The sequence below is a fragment of the Mus musculus genome, chromosome 7, assembly GCF_000001635.26.
Source record: "Mus musculus strain C57BL/6J chromosome 7, GRCm38.p6 C57BL/6J".
Classification (NCBI taxonomy): Eukaryota; Metazoa; Chordata; class Mammalia; order Rodentia; family Muridae; genus Mus; species Mus musculus.
The window spans coordinates 25,799,682-25,821,329 of NC_000073.6; the positions used below are offsets into that span (position 1 = coordinate 25,799,682).

At 49.0% G+C, this 21,648-nt stretch overlaps 1 protein-coding gene across 1 annotated transcript; it reads right to left on the reverse strand.

Annotated features, from left to right (window-relative positions):
* Window positions 1-2,787: 2,787 nt before the first annotated feature.
* On the reverse strand, window positions 2,788-16,844 carry Cyp2s1 (cytochrome P450, family 2, subfamily s, polypeptide 1). Its single transcript, NM_028775.4, has 9 exons — window positions 16,642-16,844; window positions 15,204-15,369; window positions 11,921-12,070; window positions 9,757-9,917; window positions 9,498-9,677; window positions 8,363-8,504; window positions 6,190-6,377; window positions 4,235-4,376; window positions 2,788-4,078 (listed from the first exon to the last, which is right to left on the reverse strand). The coding sequence occupies exons 1-9, from the start codon at window positions 16,819-16,821 to the stop codon at window positions 3,882-3,884; spliced, it is 1,506 nt and encodes a 501-aa protein (NP_083051.1). The 5' UTR covers window positions 16,822-16,844; the 3' UTR covers window positions 2,788-3,881.
* Between the last annotated feature and the right edge of the window lie 4,804 nt (window positions 16,845-21,648).

Below are 21,648 nucleotides of genomic sequence, written 5' to 3' on the forward strand. Positions count from 1 at the left end.
CATATTTAGTTCCATTACTCTTTCTATACATTACTTTGAAGATTCCAGATTTCCTTGAATGTGAATCTTGAGTGCAAAGCAAGCACAAGTCATTGCCACCTTAAAAAAAAGATTTATTTATTTATTTTACGTATATGAGGACACTGTTACAGTCTTCAGACACACTAGAAGAGGGCATCAGATCCCATTACCGATGATTATGAGCCACCATGTGGTTGCTGGGAATTGAACTCAGGACCTATGGAAGAGTAGTCAGTGCTCTTAACCACTGAGCCATCTCTTTAGTCCACTGTTTTTGTTTGTTTGTTTGTTTTGTTTTGTTTTAAGGGCCATCAAGATGGCTCAAAGGGTAGCCAGGTGGTGGCGGCACATGCCTTTAATCCCAGCACTTGGGAGGCAGAGGCAAGTGGAGTGCTGGGAGTTTGAAGCTAGTCTGGTCACTTAGTGAATTCCAGGACATTCAGGGTTATATAATTGAGATAACCTGTCTCAAACAATAATAGCAGCAGCAACAGCAAAAACAATATGAAACCCAATAATTTATACTTATTTAATTATTCAGAATTCCAGAATTTTCCATTTCTTATGCTTTGCAGTATTGGTCATGAGATTCAAGGCTTCCTGTATGCTAAGGAAGTAATCTATCACTGAGCCACGCCCCCAGCCCCTCACTGGGGGATTCTAGGCAGGGGCTCTACCACTGAACTATACACCAGCCTATACATTTATTTCTTTGAAACTTATTAACTGTCTAAAATAGTAAATCCTCCCTCAGGCAAGGTGCAATCAGATAGGAAATGCCTGTAGGATTCCATTCTTATACCCTTCTATAGAATTTAAGCCAATAAGGTGATCTCAAGGATTAAAAAACAACAACAACAACAACAACAACAAAAACCCCTTTGTGTGTGCACATGCACGTGTTCTCATTGTATGGATCTATGTGCCGTGGCTGGGTCAGAAGACAATGTTGGGCATGGGTCCTCACCTTCTACCTAGTTTGAGATGCATCTCTAGTTCACCTCTGAATGTGTGAGGTTAGCTGACCTGTGAGACTCCTTCCTATCTTTGGATTCCATCTCACTTTAGAAGCCCCGAGACTATAGACACATAGTATTGCCTCTCGCTTTATGTGGGGTCCTGGGGACCCCAACTCAGGTCCTCATGCTGTGTGGCAGGAACTTTATGTACTGAACCATCTTCCAGACTAGAAAGCTTTTTTTTTTTTTTGATACATTATATATATAAATGTATACTTTTGTGGGTATAGGTGTTTTGTTTGCATGTATATCTGTGCACCACATACATGCGTGGCATCCTCAGAGGACATCAGATCTCCTGGAGTTGGAGTAATAAGACAGTTTTAAGTTGCCATACGGGTGCTTGGGATTGGACTTGAGACCTCTGGAAGAACAGCCAGGGCTTTTAACCGCTGAGCTGTCTCTCCAGCCCTTCAGAAAGCTTTTAAAAGGATGATATAGCTCTGGGGTGGGTACAGATCTATAGGTCGCTCAGTCGGCAGTGCTCACCTAGCAGATGATGAGGCTTCGGATTCCATCACCAGCACCAGTGAGCCAAAAGTGCACACCTTTAATCCCAGCACCCAGGAGGCAGAGACAAGTGGATCTCTGAGTTCAAGGCCAGCCTGGTCTACAGAGCAACTTCCAGGATGGTCAGGGCTACACAGAGAAACCCTGTCTCAAAAAAGAAAACAAAACAGGCATAGCGGAGCACACCTGTGATCCTAGCACTTGGGATGTAGAGGCAGGGGGATCAGAAGTTCAAGGCTAGCCTTGACTTTATAGAGAAGTCAGCCTGGGCTACGTAAGACCCCCCCTCCTCCTCTTCTTCCTCCTCGTCCTCATTTTAAAAGATTTTTCAAATGACATGGTTTCTCTGTGTAGCCCTGGCTGTCCTAGAACTGGGTCTGTAGACCAGGCTGGCCTCGAACTCACACAGATCATCCACCTGCTTCTGCCTCCCAAGTGCTGGGGTTAGAGGCATGCGCCACCACTGCTTGTCTAAGGCCCCATCTTGGAAGAAATTAAAAGGCACACATGTTCAATTATTTTCTAATATTTTTCTTAAAATAACCTTAACAAAGGGTGATAAGTGAAACAGACCTAGCAGAAAGTTAGTGGTCACTTTATTTTTTATTTCTGTCAGTAATGAAGATGGAACTCTGGGCTCTATACATGGTAAGCTACATCTCCAGGCAGAGTCGATAGAATTGATGGTTGTTTAAAAAAAAAAAAAAAAAAGGCCGGGCAGTGGTGGCACACGACTTAATCCCAGCACTTGGGAGGCAGAGGCAGGCAGATTTCTGAGTTTAAGGCCAGACTGGTCTACAAAGTGAGTTCCAGGACAGCCAGATTTACACAGAGAAACCCTGTCTGGAAAAACAAAACAAAACAACAAAATGAGTGAGGGGAAAAACAACCAGGAGGGAAAGGGAGGGAAAGCACGGTAGTGGAACCAAGCGTAGGATGCCCTGGCCTGTGTCCTTAGTGCCTGTGTGTCAGTATGTGCTTTCAGATTTGGAGCCCTTCCAGAGACCAGATCTGTTGTTGGCCGAAGACTTTCCAGTGATCCTGAAGCAGGACAGCAGACAGCCCCAGCCCTGTCCTTTCCCTTCCCTCCCCCTCAGCTTCACATCTGGCACTGATGTAAGCAGCGAGGTGGGCGTGGGCGAGGTGGGCGGTAACCATGTTTTTCGGCTCCCTCCCAGCCTCAGGGGAGGGGCGGGCTCCCTCGTCCCCACCCCCTTACTCACACAGGCAGAGGGGGTCCGTTCGGGCCAGAAACAAACTTTTATTGCAAAACGGGAACCTTCAAGTCACAAAGAGGTCAGCTATGGCTTCTGTCCTGATAAGGAGGGCTGGAAACAGCTAACAGCACTCCCCTGCATCATCCCTGTGAGGCCAGTTAGTCCTTCCAGGAGGAGGATACATTTCCAGCACTCTCATGAGGACTTGCAGGCAGCTCAGAGATCAGAATGCGTTTGAGAGCAGGCCCCTGATAACATGACTGGGAAACCCTTTTTCTTTGGGTCGCTGGTCCTCATTTGTAGAAGGTCTGTGTGCACAATCACAGACCAGGAAACCTTTATATTTGGGAACATTTGTTGGAAGGAGCGTGCTGGAGGGGCATGGGTGTGGACGTGACTGGGGAATAGTATGTCGTCACGGTGTGCCTCAGTGGGAAGAAGTTTGGAAGGGCCAAGATCTTGTCACATACGGTTTGGCTGTGTGGATTACTGGCTGGTGGCCGTTGATAGAGCCACTCATGAGCCTGGATGGTGGTGAGGTCATCCATGGGAGTAGACAGAACATCGTTCTGGCTGTGACATGACCCCAGCTGGGGCTTGCTGTTTTCTATGGCGGGGACCCAGCAACAGCGGTGCTGAGCGTGTTAGACAGAGTTAAGAGTCCTGAATACGGTTGGGTTGTTTGTGTGTTTGTGTAGGCAGTCGCTGGATTAGAGTTGTGAGCATACAGAGTCGTGTGGTGGACAGCGGGGTATCTAGCTATATGCTTGCAATTCCAGATGGCCTATATTACATGATGTAGGCTGAAAGCCTATGCAGCTCATGGTGGCGCATACCTGTAATTCCAGCGAGCAGGACACCGAGGCGGGAGGATCACAAGTTTGAGTTCGGCTTGTGTCACCACATAACAAGATCCCCGTTTCAGACAGCCCTCTCCAAAAAGAAGCCTATGCATCAGTTGCTGTGCGGTTGTGTAGTGGTGTGGTCCCTGGTCTCCACAGCTGCCTTGATACGTGGTGTGTAGTGTGATGTTGCTTCTGAGACACCTGCTTCACACACACCCTGAGTAAGGCTCTTTCAGCCCAGAGGGCTCCCACCTTCCAAACTCCTTCCTTCATCTGGACTGGTCGCCAGTGGGCCAGACCCGCAGCTGGAAGTCCGGGGGGATGTTGAAAAGTCCACTGATGGCTGGCTTCAGGCTCAGGTCACCCGGCGGGCACGGGGTCTCCAGGGAGAAGGCTTGCAAGATGGAAGTGAAGAAAAGCCACAACTCCGCCCGAGCCAGGCCTTCTCCCAGGCAGACTCGCTTACCTGGCAGGGAAGGACTGAGTCAGCTGCGGTCACATCTGGCTCCACAGATATGGGGAGCCGACAGAGACCCTGGGGTGCAGGAACGTGCTCCTCAACTGGAGCTCACACCACTGGCCAATTAGCACCTTCCAATTATCCCTAAAACCCGGTAGATACCTAAGGAGTAGGGCAGGAAGGCTTCGTGTTTTCTCAACCGACCATCTTCGTCCAGGAAGCGGCCTGGATGGAACTCTCCTGGGTTCTGGAAAACCGCAGGGTCATGCAGTATGGAGCCAATCAGAGGGAAGACCTCAGTGCCCTGAGGAGACAGGGAAAAGCTCACACAGTTGGGTGTTCTACACCCATACTTTTAAGATAACCTGATTAAAAATTAAGATTTGTTTTTTTTAAAGATTTATTTGTATTTAGATTTTTTAATTTTAGTATTTTGAATTATGTACACGTATGTCAGTGTGTGTGTGTGTGTGTGTGTGTGTGTGTGATATTCATGGATTCAAGAGCATCAGGTCCCCCTAGAGCTGGAGTTACAGGCGTCTGTGAGCCACCCAACATGGATGCTGAGAAGAAAACTTGGGTCCTCAGCTATGCACTATGCTTTTTAAGTAAACACGTCTGTGCCCCCCCCCTCTCCTCCCATTTGCTCCTACTTTCTTTCTAATAGACCGGGTCTCATTATGTAGCCCAGGCTAGCCTTGAACTTGCAGCAATTCTCCTGTCTCAGTCTCCCAGTGATGGCCTAGCAGGCATCTGCCACCATGCTGGGATAGCCAAGCGTTTTCTCTCAGTATTCACACACACTGCCTTGTATAAAACAGGTTCACACAGTGGCCTCACTCCTGTCCTCACACCTGGAATCTCTGGAATAAAGCTCAGGAAGGAGGCAAGATTGCAAGTTCAAGGCCAGCCCATGCTACTTAACAAGATCTTATTTCAAAAGAAAAACAACCAAACCAACCAAACAAATACACAAACCCCACAAAGGTGTGTGTCTAGGGATGTAAGTCCGCGATAGAACATTTGCTTAATGTGTAAGAGGCCCTGGGTTCAGCCCCTAGCACCTTATGTGGGTGAGGGGTGATATAAAAAAGATAGAGAAACTAAGGCCCAGGGAACTTAAGCAGCAGCCAAAGAAATCCCCGGGGGAGGCTGGCAAAGTGTGTTATTTTTATACTGTTTTGAGATTCTGGGAGTCTGTTGTGATTCCAAGATTAAGTTGTAGCTGTACGAAGCCATCTCTCTGGGGAATGTCCCAGGGAGGCAAAAGACAAGAGTGTGTGTGGGAGGGATGTCCAAGAACGGACAGGCAGGGAGGGCTGCAAGGCTATCTCTCAGGCCAGATAGAGCTTGTGTATTCTTGGGGCTTTGGTGTAGAGGGGAAAGGCAGGCGGAGAAACCAGAGCAGAGGGGCAAAACATGACTTGCTAGGGAGTCTGGCCCATGGCGTGTGAGCTGTGAAGGTGAAGGAGCTCCCAGAAGAGCATCATGGGACTGTTATTAAGGAACAGAAAGGCAGGTTGAAGTGATTAGAGCTTAGGTTCTGGGTTCAAATCTTGTCTTCCCACTCTCTGGCTGGGTACTCACATCTTAGTTTTTCCTTCTGTAAAATGGGTGTGATGATTACATAGGATTGCTTTGCAGATGAAAGAAAATAATACTAACAGAAGGCATCCAGAACAATAGCTGACACAATGTGAGGGGTTGTGACATCGTGACTGTCTTCTGTATGTATATAGGGCATCCATCCACCATCAAGAGCTGGGTAGATGTTTTACAAGCATCATCTTACAAGTCCAAATGACCATTATTATTATTATTCCTGATTTCAAAGAGGAGCATATTGAGGCTCAGTGTATGAAGCAATTTGTTCAAGTTCCAGCTAAGAAAACAACGGGGCTAACATAAGGATTTGATTCCAGAAAGAGCCGCTGCTGCTGTTATCGCAGGATTGGGAATATATCGCCCCCCGGTGGTTCTATTCTGAACTGTTTTTCAGTGGAGGCGGGAGAGAAAGAGGTGGATGGTGGTTGGGGGTGAGGATCCTCCAGAGACAGGGATATCAAAACGCAAGTCCCAGGGCAGAGATAACTGCTCTGGCTGTGCCATACACCTACCTTGGGCAGAGTGTACCCTCGGAAGCAAGTGGTCCTCGTGATGGTGTGGGGCATGCCCATGGGTACCAGTGCCAGGAGCCGCTGTGCCTCGTGTAAAACGGCATCCGTGTAAGGGAGGCGAACTCGATCGCTGAGACTTGGAGCCCTGCCAGGACCCAGCTCCTGTATGAGCTCCTCCCGGACGCGCTCTGAATACAAGAGGAAGGTTGCAGGTCAAGGGTAGGATGAACCCTGGGATCTTTCTCCCAGAAGCCTCATCTTGTACAACAGTGGTTTGGGGGTGGGACTGGCAGCCGATGAGGAGCAGTGTAGGCCTGGGGTCTCGTCAGCCTGTGTTGGATATTGTATCTATTTTGTCTTAACTTTCCTAGCAAAAAATGGTGTTGAGACTGGCTGTCCTGGAAATCACTACATAGACCAGCCTGGCCTTGAACTCACAGAGATCCATCTTCCTCTGCCTCCCAAGTGCTGGGGGAGGGGTGTGGTTCATTCTGGGCTAGCCTCAGTTCTGACTGTGACTGTCACCTCTCTTTCATTGTTTTCTGTTTTGCCTATAACCCAGGCTAGAGTGTATCTCAATGTGTAACCAAGGCTGGGCCTCAAACTCACAGCCTACTATGTGCTGGCACTGCAGGTGTGCCCTACCACACCTGGATGGTGACTCTTCTTGTGTGTGTGTGGGTGTGTGTGTGGGGGGGTTGTGTGCACACAGTGTGCTTGGGTGTATGCACGCACACCAGAGGACGATGCCCGTGTCCCGTGTCCTGCTTCATTACTAGCCACCTTATCCCCAGCATTCATCACTGGGCTTGGAGCTAGGCTGGCAGCCAGCAGTGATTTTCCCATCTCAGCCCCTCCTCCCTTAGTGCTCTAGAGACGTACTGAGCTTTTTACATGGATGGTGGAGATTTGAACTCAGGTCCCCATGCTTGTGCAGCAAGCTCTCTTACCCTCTGAGCCATCTCTCTAGCCGGGTTATAATTTTTAAAATCCAGGCTTGATCCAGTGTCTTGTGAAGTTTGGATTCTTCTCCTTTTGTGGGCCTGGCTCAAGATGACTTTAATACAGTCCCCGCATTTTTGTCTTTTGTCTTATGACAGGCCCTTGGTATGTAACCAAGGTCTTCCTTCACTATGTAGAAAAGGCTGGCCTTGAACTTGTGTCAATCATTCTGCTTTAGGCCTCCTGAGTGCTAGGATTACAGGCAAGACCTACAGTCCATGTTCAGCCTCCCCTAGAAAGCATCCTTCCTGTCTGTAGCTCAGGGTAACGACACTGTCTGCAGTTTCCCAGCTAGAAGCTCAAGTCTGCCCCTGGACAAGTCCTTCCTTCCTTCCTTCCTTCCTTCCTTCCTTCCTTCCTTCCTTCCTTCCTTCCTTCCTTCCTTCCTAGTTCTCCACAACCTGCCTGTTCTGCTTCTATCCCACTGTCTCCGTAGCCTGGCCTAGCCCTGTCTTAGGTCTTCAGGTTTCTGTCCACCTTCCTGAGTGCCTTCATCATTTACAATCCACTGTGTGCGTGCATGTGTGCGTGTGCGTGTGTGTGTACGTGTGTGTTGCGGGGGTGCTAACTGGGAATGTTACCCAGAGCCTCATGCTTGCTAGGCCGTCATACTCTACCATTGAGCCACGTCCCTTCCTCTCACCAGTGGATCCCAAGCAAGGGCTCTCAAGCTCCCGTCATTGCCCCTGAGACTCTAGGCAGGGACTCCATCACTGAGTCCCAGTCTCCTACAGTTCATTCTGTCCTGGAAGCGCAAAGGTTTTCTAAAATGCAGATGCAAACTGGGTGTGGTAATTTAATACACTCTGCACTTGGGAAGCCAAGCCAGGACGCTGAGTTAGAGGCCAGCCTGGGCTAAACAGTGAGTAGCAGGCTAGCTTGGGCTATACAGTATGATCCCATCTCAAATAAAAATAAATGCATAAATAAATCATATATCTTCCCTGCTCAACATCCTTCTATGGCTCCCATGCCTGGGGACAAGGTGACAAGGTGGCACAGACGGATCTTGTCTCGCCTCTCACTACGTCTTGCACTGTGATCAGAAGTTCTGGAAGCCCTGACCTCTCGGGGAATTTTAGATCATGACCTTTTCATCTCCCTCCACATTCTGTCCTCTGGAACCGTCGCTCAGGTTCCTGGGGCCTGCCTGGCAGGAACAGTTTCTTACGCTGGACTTGAGGGTATCTCAGCAGGAGCAGGAGGGCATAGCGGATGGTGGCACCGATGGTCATGGTCCCAGCAAACAGCAGGTATGTGACCGTCATCAGCAAGTTCTTCTCGGTGAATTCTGTACCTGGGTCTTGTTTCTCCTGAGGATTGAAATAAATGTTTGAGACAACTTGAGAAATGAGGATCTGTTATTTAAGTGGGATTTAGATTTAAGTTGTTTATTATTATTATTATTATTATTATTTTCCAGACAAGGTTTCTCTGTGTATCCCTGGTGGTCCTAGAACTTGCTCTGTAGACCAGACTGGCCTTGAAGTCACAGACATTCACCTGCCTCTGCCTCCTGAGTGCTGGGACTAAAGGCATGGCAGGTGAGATTCAAGATTTTTAAAAAAGATCTTTTAAAATTTCATGTGTGGGCATGTGTGTGCCATGGCATGCATGTGGAGGTCAGAGGACAACTTGTGGCAGCTGGTTCTCCCTGTCCACTGTGTGGATCCCGGGGATCAAACACAGACAGTCAGACTTGGTGCCAAGTCCCTTTACCCACCGAGACAAGCCATTGGTCATTACTCCCATTTGGGGTCTCATGTAGCTCAGGCTGGCCTCAAACTTGCTATATAGATGAAGATGGTTTCCTGCCTCTGCCTCCTCGGCGCTGGGATGATAAGTGTGAACTACTATACCCGGTTCATGTGGTACTAGGGGTGGGGCCCAGGGCTTCTTGCTTGCTAGACAGCTCTACCAACTTGTACACAGAGACATGGAGGTAGAGAAAGAGACCTGAAGCCAGGCCTGGGGGGTTAGCCCTTAGGAGGCAGAAACAGGGGGATATCTGCAAGTTCCAGGCTAGCCTAGGTTTCAGGGTGAGTTCCAGGCCAGCCTAGGCAACAGAATAAGACCATATTTCACGAAGAGTAAAAAGGGAGGAGAGCAATAGATATCCTCAGGAGCTCGCAGTCCGTAAAGAACAGACTAGAATCAAGAAGGGATGGTCTCCTCCCCAGGGTCCAATCCTGAGTTCATCCCAGGGATGAGGGCTCAGCATATGCTAAGTATGTGGGCTATCACCTAGGCCAGTAGTCAGTCAGTTGTACTCAAGAGGGACACTTTCCTCTCCCAAGTTTCCACACCTGTGCCATCTTTAGCAGGAAGGCGTCAACGACATCACGTGCAGGACCTGAGGTTTGGAAGCGTCCCTGGTGTTTCTGTACCTGCTGGATAGTGAAGGCAGCCAGGGTGCCCAAGTGGTGCTGGAGCTGTGTGTGGGGGCCTGGCAGGGGCTGCAGTAGCCAGGAGAACATCTCGTAGGCCTGTGGGCACAGGAAGACAGCTCATTCCCAGGGTGTTTGACAGGAAGTTTCGAGGCTTGAGAAGGCTCCCATCACTTACCTGGCCCCATGGAGAGCTGATCCCTAACAAGGTACCACTTGCTGCCTGGATCACAGCCTGGAACTCTTTATCGTCATAGGGCAAACGGATGCCAAAGACAAGGGAACAGACGACATTAGAGGTGGCCTGGGCCAGCAGCATGGAAGGGTTGAATGGACGTCCTGGGAGGCATAGAAAGAGAGAGAGGGGGCTGGTGAGATGGCTCAGTGGGTAAGAGCACCCGACTGCTCTTCCGAAGGTCCAGAGTTCAAATCCCAGCAACCACATGGTGGCTCATAACCATCTGTAACAAGATCTGATGCCCTCTTCTGGTGTGTCTGACTCCCTCTTCTGGTGTGTCTAAAGACAGCTACAGTGTACTTATATATAATAATAAATAAATCTTAAAAAAAAAAAGAAAGAGAGAGAGAGAGAGGGAGGGAGGGAGAGAGAGAGAGAGAGAGAGAGAGAGAGAGAGAGAGAGAGAGAGAGAACTGAATTAGATAAAAAGAGGCAGAAGGAGAATTAGAGCTAGGTATGGCAGCTCACACCTGCATTCCAGGCCCTTAAGTAGCTGAGGCAGAAGGATTGCTGGGAGTTCAAGGACAGCTGGGGTTACAGAGTGAGACCATGTCTTAAAAAGCAAAAACAAAACAAAACACACAACAATAACAACAACAACAACAACAAAGAGAGAGAACAGGACATCTGTCTTTGGGTTGTAGCATCTGTGGTGTTGAAACTAAAAATGGATGATGTTAAAAAAGGCCAGAAGATTTTTTGTTCACAGGTGTGCCTAGTGCCACACTGTGGAAAAGAGAGGCAAACATAAGACTGGACCAACTCTCTAGGGTCTGTTTGGGCAGAAGACAGGCCAGGCTGCTGGATTCTCTTACACATGAAAACAAAGGATCACCTGGGAGATGCAGCCTGATGGAGTGTTTGGAGAATTCAAAGAATACATATCTGAGACAAAAATGACATTCACTGGATTAAGAAAGGAGATAGGGCAGACTGAACAGCTTATCTTAAGGGCTATGAGTGAAGCTGGGCGGTGGTGCCGCACGCCTTTAGTGCCAGCACTTGGGAGACAGAGGCAGGTGGATCTCTGAGTTCAAGGACAGCCTGGCCTAAAGAGTGAGTTCCAGGACAGCCAGGGCGACACAGAGAAACCCTGACTTACAGAACAAAACAAGGCTACTGCTTTATTTATACAAAACAAAGGTCTCATGGCTTTTAATGTGTACTGTGATTTAATTCAGAACATGAGTAGCAAGCCATGTTTTTGTTGGACAGTAAAGCGAAAGTGATCTTTAAAAAGTAACAGTTCTAGCTGCATGCATGTTAACACTGCTCTCTCTCTCCCTTTCTCAAGATTGGACTTAATTAGTGATGTTCTATGTTCCACAAAGATGGGGGTGTCACTTCAAACCCTACGGAATATATACTTGAATCTATATACCTAGGCTTATGACCATGTTTAAACACGGGGAACATTCTATCACTGTCTCAGAGGTAAGAAGACCACCTGTGTTTCAGTTTGTGTTCACTGACCTGTTATAGGCAGTGATGATGCTAATTTAATTAGAATTCCCTATGTCAAGGATGCTGGTTTTTTTTTTTTTTTTTTTTTTTTTTTTACTGTTGAAAGGCACTTACTGTGGTTTATATATGATATCAGATAAACAGTATTTCACACACACACACACACACACACACACACACAGAGAGAGAGAGAGAGAGAGAGAGAGAGAGAGAGAGAGAGAGAGAGAGAGAGAGAGCCAACAAGTGGAGCAAAAGGAGCCAGGCATGGTAGCTCACACCTGCAATCCTAGCACTTGGAGACTGAGGCAGAAGGATTAATTACCAGTTCCAGGCCAGACTGGCCTAACCAGTAAAATTGTGTCTCAGACAAAACAAGACAAAGTAGGTAGGGGGTAAAGAGGGAGGAAGGGAGAGAGGGAGAAAGAGAGCCTGCTCAAGGGTACCAATACCTCAGGGACAGAGACAGCTGTTGTGGCACCTCCAGGGATGAAGGACAGAGTCAGTGAGGAGGAGAGCAGTGCCCTCCACCCTTGTGCACCTCCCCCCCCCCCACCCCCCGGGCAGATTCACCACCACCCTGGAACAAAGGGGATGGTTCCTCTTCCTCTTGGCTGGAAGCACTTGTCTCCACCCTGCTGACCTTCTGTCTTCTGGAAAGCCTCCACCAGACTCTGCACCTCCGCCTGGATCAGCTCCTCGCCTTCTCGCTTGCCCATGCCCAGGTCCCGTAGAGCGAGCAGGGTGAATTTCCTCAGCTGTTTCCACCGCTCCCCATTGGCAAAGAAAACTCCTGCATAGAAGGCTAGATTCAAGAAGGGACTGGTCCCTTCCCCTCAGTGAGATGCCCCAGGGCCCTGTCCTGGATCTGGCCTGGCCTGGCAGATGATGTGTGCATATGTGAGTGTGAGCATGTGTGTGTGTGTGTGTGTGTGTGTGTGTGTAATAAGCACTCAGTAGATGCTCTATGAGTACATAATTGAATTAGCTCCTTATCCTTTGAGCTTAAGCCAGAAGAGATAGTCTCCTGAATGTGTGGCTAACCCTCCACCACCTTTTTAATCCCTGTGGGGAGCAACACAGGCCCTGATGAGCCAAGGTGAGAATATGAACAGAAAGCAAGGTTAAAATCACACCGTCTTCTCTTTTATCTAAGACACAAGCCTTTGCACAGACTCCCTTTCTGAGCTCAGCACTACGGGGTGAAGGCTGGCTTGTAGTGGCAGTTGGAAGCTGTCCTTGGCTCCCCTCATGTCTGAAATTAGCTTGTATATCTTTCCTCTCCCTTCCTCAGCCCTCATCTACCCCTAGCCCTCTCAGGCTCCTTTCTCTGACAAATACCATTTCTCTTCATCCTTAGTCCTTGTCACGGTTCAGCTAGTCCCTTCTCTGGGCTTTAACTCACTTCATAGCCTTTCCCTGTGGAAATGCATGGATCTCAGAAAGCCAGAGCCCAGCTGCTCTGGTGTGACTCACAGGCCTGCTAGGTGACCAGAGCCATGCTGACTTCTGGCTTTATTAATCATCTACTACAACTTCTCTTATTTCCTCAAAGGCTTCATGATCTCCCATCCCCACCTGGACCCTTGCTGTTTCCTCATGCTTGCACCCCTCCATTCTTTTAGGGGTTGATGAACATGAACCCAGGGCTTTGCCTATGTTAAGCTCTCTACCAATGAGTCATGCCCCTCACTGGGGGATTCTAGGCAGGGGCTCTACCACTGAGCCACACCCCCAGTCCCTCACTAGGGGATTCTAGGCAGGTGCTCTACCACTGAGCCACGCCCCCAGCCCCTCCCTGGGGGATTCTAGGCAGGTGCTCTACCACTGGGCTTCGCCCCAGCCCCTCCCTGGGCAGGGGTTCTAGGCAGGGGCTCTACCACTGGGCCTCGCCCCCAGCCCCTCACTGGGGGTTCTAGGCAGGGGCTCTACCACTGGGCCTCGCCCCAGCCCCTCACTGGGGGTTCTAGGCAGGGGCTCTACCACTGGGCCTCGCCCCCAGCCCCTCACTGGGGAATTCTGTGAGGACTCCACCACTTAAGTACATCCCTAGATGCTGCCCATTTTAAAATTTATTTTAAAAGATTTACTTTATTTGTTTTTACTTCTGTGCATGTTTGTGTATGTTCACACGTATACAAGTGCCTGGAGAGGCCAGAAGAGGATGTCAGATCCCTTGAAGCTGGAGTACAAGCTATTGTGAGCGGCCCAATGCGGGTGCTGGGAACAAGGCTCAGGTTCTCTGCAAGAACAGCAAACGTTCTTAACTGCTGAGCCATCTCCCCTGCCCTCATCCTTCTGTTTTTAATTAGTTATGATTTTTTTTTGAGAGGGTCTTTCTGTGTAGCCCAGAATGGCCCGAACTCCTAGCAATTCTCCTGACTCAGCCCGTCAAGTTCTTGGATCAAAGGACTGAGCCACCACTCTCAGCTGCTTCCTCAGCCTCGATGGACTCCATTTACCCGTTATGTGGCAGCCCAGATGTCACCTCCTCTGAGAAGCCTATCTCCCTGCCCATCTCAGTTCAGCACCTCTCCCCTGACGCTGTGCCCCTACTCTCAGGACTGTGGCTCTCCTTTTAGAATTCTACCTCCTCACTCTGAGAAGATATCTGTCTTGAAAATCTCTGTGTCCTCAGTACCTAGGACAGGGCCAGGCACAGGGAGCCCGTGGGCTGAAGAGATTCATTCTTTTCCCTCTTCCATACATGTGCACATGCTAGTCCTTCTGCCTGGATACAACTTCCCTTCTAGCCCAAGAACCGCAGCTTAGACATCCTCTTTTTTTCCTGGCGGCTCCTTGGGTATATCTTTCAGAGCATAGGCTGTGTCTGGCACTGCCTGTGAATTCCTAGAATCCTAGATTTCCCCCCAACCCCCATGCTAGCTTGCCCCACCCATCCTGGGCAATCCCTCTGAGCAGTTACTGTCTGATGACAGGTCTGTCAGGGTTCTCTAGGGGAAGTAGGCAGCGCTATCTTAGTCACCAATGTGCTGCCAGACTTTTCGGTGGTACTGAGATTGAAGCCAGGGCTCCACACAAGCTAAGCATGCTTCCCATCTTAACATAAAGAGTGATTTCTGTGTTTTGGGCTCCCCAGCCCTCTTCTCTCTCTTTTGGCTTGGGCATGGAATCCATGGCATTCTATAAACTGGGCCCTTCACTGGTAAATTCTATGAAAATAATCTGTTGAGCCACACCCCTAGTCAGTGGTCAAGGCGAGGGTGGGTGGGGTGGGTGGAGCAGGAAGGGAATTCTAGGCAGGAGTTCTACCACTGAGCCACTCCCCCAGCCCCTCACTGGGGGATTCTAGGCAGGGGTTCTACCACTAAGCCACAGCCCCTGCCCCTCACTGGGGGATTCTAGGCAGGGGCTCTACCACTGGGCAACGCCCCCAGCCCCTCATTGAGGGATTCTAGGCAGGGCCTCTACCACTAAGCCACACCCCCAGCCCCTCACTGGGGGATTCTAGGTAAGCACTCCACTGAACAAGGCCTGCAACCGTCACTGGTGGATTCTACGCATGTCCTAGTCCTGGACATTTTCAAGACAGGGTCACACTGTCTTGTTCTATGTAGCGTAAACTGACCTTGAACTCACTATGTCATGAATGTTGAGTTCCTCCAGTCTGAGCCTACCAGATGCTGGGGATGAGCCCGGTATGTCAAGCTTCTCTGCTGTGTTTGTCTATCAATTCCTAGACCAGGGAGTAGTAATTACGAAGACTGTGGCTGGCCGTTAGTAAGCACCCACTTGACACAAGCCCAGTTTCTACTTTAATCCTCAGTACAACCTTAAGTGACAGGCACTGTTGTCATTCCATTTCCTAGAAAGATAGGCACTCAGTCACCTGTACAAAAAGCTCCAGACCTGCAGTGGGGGCAGGATCCAGCAGCCCCCGTTTGCCTTCATGACTCATGACTCACCGTGACCATCAAAGGTCTTGTCCAGCGTTGCCAATGTTCCACGCCCGCTGAATTCCTCAGCCTGACCTCCCAAGGCTTCTCTTACAGCATCATGTCCAACCAGGACCACCACGCGGCGCCAGGGGCCCAGGTATACCGTGAACACAGGCCCATACTTCTTACTTAGCTGGGGGCAGAGAGGGAGAAGAGAGTTCCAGGGAGCTGCCTCTTTCAGGCAGTCTGTATTGGTTCCAAACCATGTGCCCTGGTTTTTGCCCCCTGTATCAGGAGCTGGTCTGCTCCCCACACCAATCCAAAGCATCCCTTTGGGAAGCTGCTCTCTTTTTGCATCGGAGTGTGGGGTGGGAGCTCCAGCCCACCCACACCCCTTTTTTTTTTCTCGAGACAAGGTTTCTCTGTGAAACTCTGGCTGCCCTGGAACTCTCTCTGTAGACCAGACTGGCCTCGAACTCACATAGATCTTCTGCCTCCAGAGTGCTGGGATTAAAGGTGTGCACCACCACCGCTCTGCTGAGTGGGCGCTTCTTAACCACATCCCTTTGCCTGCCCTCTCACTTCCTTCTAGGCTCTAACCTCTGATCTTGGGACCATCCACAACCAGCTTTGGTTTCTCATAATCCCCCTCTTCCCAATATCTGGCTACTCATTTCAACCTCTGCTGAACACTTAAGTCCCGCAGCAAGTAACACGGAGCATGTGTCCCGTTTCTCCCTTAGACACCCACTCCTCTTTTCTGTCCTTAAAAGTCCCTTAGAGTATTTTTGAATGGAGAACTTAATTCTCCCCACTACCCCCAGCAAGTTGGGACTGCCTCCCCATCCTCCCACCCGTGGCAGGAACTCCTAGCTCCCTCCTAGCAGAGCTACACCCATCCTCCCACTCTGGGAGTCTCTGAGGCAGATTCCTTCAGCCCAGGATGCTCTCTGCTCAGCCCCCTCCAGCTTCCAGATGCTTCCCTTTCAACGAGGGGGGGGGGACGGGGAAGGGTGCTGGGGACGGCAAGCTCGCCCACTACCCTCTTATTTAGAGAATGTCTGCTTTGCAGCTTTGGTCTCAGCTCACTAACTTCCAGCATGCTGTGGGTCCCTGCGACCTGGGACCCCTACTCCTCTGGGTCCTGTTCTCATTTCCTCCTAGTCCTCTGTGAGCTGTGTCCCTCCAGCTCTAGTGCCCTTTTCAGGGCATTCCCTTTCTTTCTTAGCCCTGGATCCCACTTCCAAGACTGGCTGAGCTCTGCCCACTCCAACCTGGATACCCTTGCTCAGCCCAGGTCAACTTGTTCGCGTCCCCAGCTCAAGACATTCATGGTCTCTTTGCCCTCAGAACTCCTGCTTCTGCCTCCTTTATAAGATAGTCCAAGACTCATCTGCTCTGGCACTTAGAAGGCTCCCCGCCCCCGCGCACATCCCCTGGTTAGGATGTCCTTGCGTCCCCTCACCCGCAAAAGCCCCGAGTACAGAGCCCCGGGACGCAGCTGCAGGAGGTTCCCCAGCAACGGCAGCGGCGTGGGCCCCGGGGGTAGGTAGCCTCGGGCCGGGGTCCTGAATAGCGTCAGAGACAGCAGCAGCAGCAGCAGCAGCAGGGCCAGCAGCAGCGCCCAGGTGCTGGCTGCCTCCATCTCTGCAGGTCGGCTGGGTCTGTACCTCCTAGAAGCTCCTTGCCGCCGGACTAGTTAGGGGAGGGAACGGGGCGGCTCCCTCCTCAACGAAATCAAGAGGAGTGGGGCGGGGCAGCCTCCTGCAAGGCGTCGCTCCCCGCACCCTTATTTCTCTGTCTCTGGCCCGCTGTCGCCAGAAGTCTCACACCATCGCGCGAATGTATCTCCCAGGTTACCAAGGTTTTCCCTGGGTTCAGAGGGCGGAGGCAGTACCTTGGGCCCTAGGTGGGGCATAGTAAGCAAACAAGAGGAACCTGGGAGCGGGAGACCTTGACTGGCTGCAGCAGCCACACCTCGCGCGCCTGTGACCCCGCCTGGCTTCCCCAGCTCCTGCCTCCCTCTGCTTATCTTGGTGTGCGTGCGTGCGTGCATGTGAGGTGTCTTGGAGGCACTTTCCTCCCGCATCCTACCTCTGCCAACTAGGAGGGACTTGACATTCTGTTGTCCCTAGATTACAAGGCTCCGTGACATTGACTTAGGTCAGTGTGTATAGGTTGACTCATTCTTTTGTTTTGTTTTGAAACGAGGTCGCAGGTAGCTAGAGCTGGCCTGAAACTCTCTGGGTAGTTTAAGTATGACCTTGAGTTTCTTAATCCTCCTGTCTCCACTGCTCACTAGTGGGATTAAAGGACTTGTTCTTTAAATTAAAAACAAAAAGTGTTTTTTCTTTTTTTTTTTTTTAGCGTGTATCTGTACATTCGTGTTATATTCGTGTATATTCTGTGCGTGGGTTCAGATGTGTATGCGGGTACTCCTGCTTGTACGTTGGCAGGCAGGTAGAGTTGACCTCCTGCATTCCTCCATATTTATCTAGGCAGGTTCTATCTGGAATCCCTCCTCTAGCTGAAGGGTTTGCCCCAAGGCTCCCTGTCTTCCTTACGAGGAATCTGGAGCTATACATTTCAGTCCTCATATGGTCGTGCTTATCCACTGGGCCGTCTCCTAGCCCTAATTTATTTTTTATTAGGATATGTTAATTATACACCCCACCCACACACACACATATATTTTTTCATTCTGGCATTTTCATGCACTCACAACATATTTTTCACATTCATTTTCACAACATTCAATCAGTTTCATATCTCTGAGGCCTTCGCTCTTCCTACTTAATTAGTTAGTTAATGAATTTTGATGACCAGATGAGTTTCATTAGGGTTGCTTACAGAGTCTCAGTTGAGAGACTGTTCACAGGAGCACGAAGTCCTTATCCTGAGGCCACACCTCTCTCTCTTGTCTCTCTCACTCTCAAAAAATTTTTTTTATTAAGCAGAAGAGGACACTAGATGCCATTACAGATGGCCGTGGGCCACCATGTGGTTGCTGGGAATTGAACTCAGGACCTCTGTAAGAGCAGTCAGTGCAAACTGCTGAGCCATCTTGACAGCCCAGTTCCATTCTTTGATTCACTTAGAGCAGTGGTTCTTAACCTTTCTAATGCTACAATCCATTAATACAGTTCCTCTTGTTGTGGTGACACCCCACCCCACCACCATAAAGTTATTTTGTTGCTACCTCATAAGTGTAACTTCGCTACTTTATGAATCGTAATGTAAGTATCTGATATGTGACCCTAAGGGGGTTGGGACCCACGTATTGAGAATCACTGACTTAGAGGTGTCTCGTATACTTATCAATGGCCACCAGACTCCTTGAATTCAGAACTCTTTGCTGAGCCTGCAGTAAGGCCTCTGCTAGGACTTAGCAGCTACATATCTGAATACAATCTGAAATGGGGTATTTAACAGGTACTAAGTTTTTACAGTGTTAGGGATCAAATCCCTGGTCTTTTTTAAAAAAATATTTTCCGATTTATTTATTTATTTATTTTATGTATATGAGTACACTATACACTGTACACTGTAGCTGTCTTCAGACACACCAGAGGAGGGCATTAGTTCTCATTACAGATGGTTGTGAGGCACCATGTTGCTGGGAATTGAACTCAGGACCTCTGGAAGAGCAGTCAGTGAGTGCTCTTAACCGCTGAGCCATCTCTCCAGCCCCCAGATCCCTGGTCTTAGAGCTATTGCAAGCTCTGCCTCTGAGTTAACAACCCCAGGCCCTCTCTGTTAGAGAGCACTCACTAGAAACAAGACTTGTTTCTTTTTTTTTCTGAAGATTCGGCTGTGAGCAAACTAGAGGAGTTCTGGGCTCTTCATATCCACATGCAAATGCAGGTGAGGTCAGGGAATCGGGAATCACAAAGGCCTGAGAGGGATAAGGCAGCATCAGAGGATACTTCCGGTTTGGCTCGTTGCAGCATCCCTAGCATTGCCCTGCCTGGCACCTATCAAGGTACCATCTTGATCTGCTATATCAAGGATTGAGTTGAAGGTAGGGCATCCTAGTGCTCTAGGGACGTGGGGGTGGCTCTTGTGGGACATGACTTCACATTTCAGAAAAAAAAATCACCGTGTTTTCTTTCTGTTCTAGGGAAGCACTATGAACCCATGTTCACCGAAGAAACCATATCTGGGTTGCTGATGGCTGAACTACAACTTCAGGCTGTGAAGAGACATCTGAATGTTGCATAGCATGAGTCGGAATTACATGGGGCTATCTCTAGTTCCCTTTAGCAGTCATCTGCTAGTTCTGTCTGAGTTTACATCTTTGCGACTCCTAGGTGCAGCTTTTGGAATGCACTGCAGAACTTGCTAGACCACTGGTGCCCACCGACCCCGACACTCTGCCTTTGTTGGGCCCCCATCCCCCATATGTTTGGTAAATGTAGTGATTTATGGCTTCTTTTGTTTTGTGACTATAAAAAGTTCAAGTCACCTCCTTCGCAGTGGAACAGGACATTAGGGACAGCCCAAATCCCTGCTCCCAGACACAGGTACTCTCAGTTGGCCCAGGAAAAGTGGCTTTCATTCCCTTTGGACCAACAACTGTGATGTGGGACCTCAGAGATGATCATCTGAGGAGTCATCAGGATTGGAACCAGGTGCCAGCACCAGCCGTCTCCATCCGTGTTGTATCTCAGAGTAGATAATGGTGAGTCCTTCCAGGAGCCCGTACCCCCACCCGCCTTTTGTTGTGGTTGGTGGCTTGTTGGTTTATTCTAAACTGGTTGTTGTGTTGGACATCCTATTATTGTTTCAATACATTCTTTTGGGACATCTGTTGCTAGCACTCGACTTTTCTTTTCTTTTCTTTTCTTTTCTTTTCTTTTCTTTTCTTTTTTCTTTTTGGTTTTTCAAGACAGGGTCTCTCTGTGTAGCCCTGGCTGTCCTGGAACTCACTCTGTAGACCAGGCTGGCCTCAAACTCAGAAATCCGCCTGCCTCTGCCTCCCAAGTGCTGAGCACTCTACTTTTCTAACTTTACTTTCCTGTTTCTTGTTCATCTTCATTGAAACTTTGCCCTGTTTAGTTTGGAAATTCTGAGTGCTGGTTGTAAAGATGCCTGAGATAAGAGTTTCTTCTAACCCAGCAGGTGGGGGTATCAGAAGGAACTCTGACATGTAGTCGCCTCCTACTGAGGCTTTGGGCTGGCAAAATGGCTCAGCAGGTAAAGTCTGACCACCTGAGTTCAATCCTGGGGATGCACAAGAGTAAACTGACTCCTGCCATTTAATCTCTGACCTCCACACAAATGGTGTGGCATGTGTATGTCCTATCTCCCAATACAAATAAATGTAAAAAAACCCAAAACATACAAACAAAAAACACCTGAACCAAAACCTGACTTCCTGGGTCAGAAAGTTCCTTTTTTGGCTCACTTACTGTAGTGGCTATTCCTGGTTGTCAACTTGACAATATTTGGAATGAACTACAATCTGGAATTGGAAGGCTCACCAGTGACCCTTATCTTGAGGCTTGGAGATTCTTATCTGGATCTTGGTAAGGAGATCTTGAGCCATAGTGGCTATGGATTCCAGAAGATTAGATCTCCGAGTTTAAGGAACACACCTTTAATCTGGGCTACACCTTCTGCTGGAGACAATATAAGGACATTGGAAGAAGGGAGTCTAGCTCTTGCTCCTTCGCCTGCTTGCTGTGTGAGACTGAGTAACTGCTAGATCCTTGGACTTCCATTCACAGCTGCGATTGAACAATTGTTGGGAATTGGGCTGCCGACTCTAAGTCATCAATAAATTCCTTTACTATCTAGAGACTGTCCATAAGTTCTGTGACTCTAGAGAACCCTGACTAATACACTTAGAAAGGCACTCACAAAGGATGACTACTCAATACCGGGAGTCCCTTCACATTTCCATAAATATGTAGCATGAACATCAGACCCAATGGAAGGAACTGACCCCGGGTGAAACCTGAGGGAACAACTTCCATGAGTCCTTAAGTCTTAAGCCTAAGCCTTCAGTTAACACAGACTGTTGGAATTTTCAGGAGCAAGGGCCGTTAAGATGGAACACATACAGCATTTGGGAGGCAAGAAGACCGGACAGAGTTCAAGAATGCTCCTGAATAGGGTGTGTAGGGCCAGTCTGGGGGGCTACTTGAGACCCTGTGTGAAAAGCCCAAACTGAACAAAACAAGAATTGTAGGGAAAGAGAAAGCATTCAAGAAAAACCGTGGTCTTGTCTACCAGATGGCTCTGTTTGACAGATAGGATAACTTGCAAATATTTGGGAAAATGTAGAGACTGAACTAAAGATAATGGGGCTTTGTGTTTTCCTCAGTGGGGGATATTTGATATCCTTGTGGCTAAGCCAGAGTAAAAGGAGAGATGGAGAGTTGGGAATTGACTTCAATTGGAATTTAGAAGCAGCTAAGAAGAGAAGTGATAAAATTGCCAATGTATAAGAAATTAATGAATGAGTTTA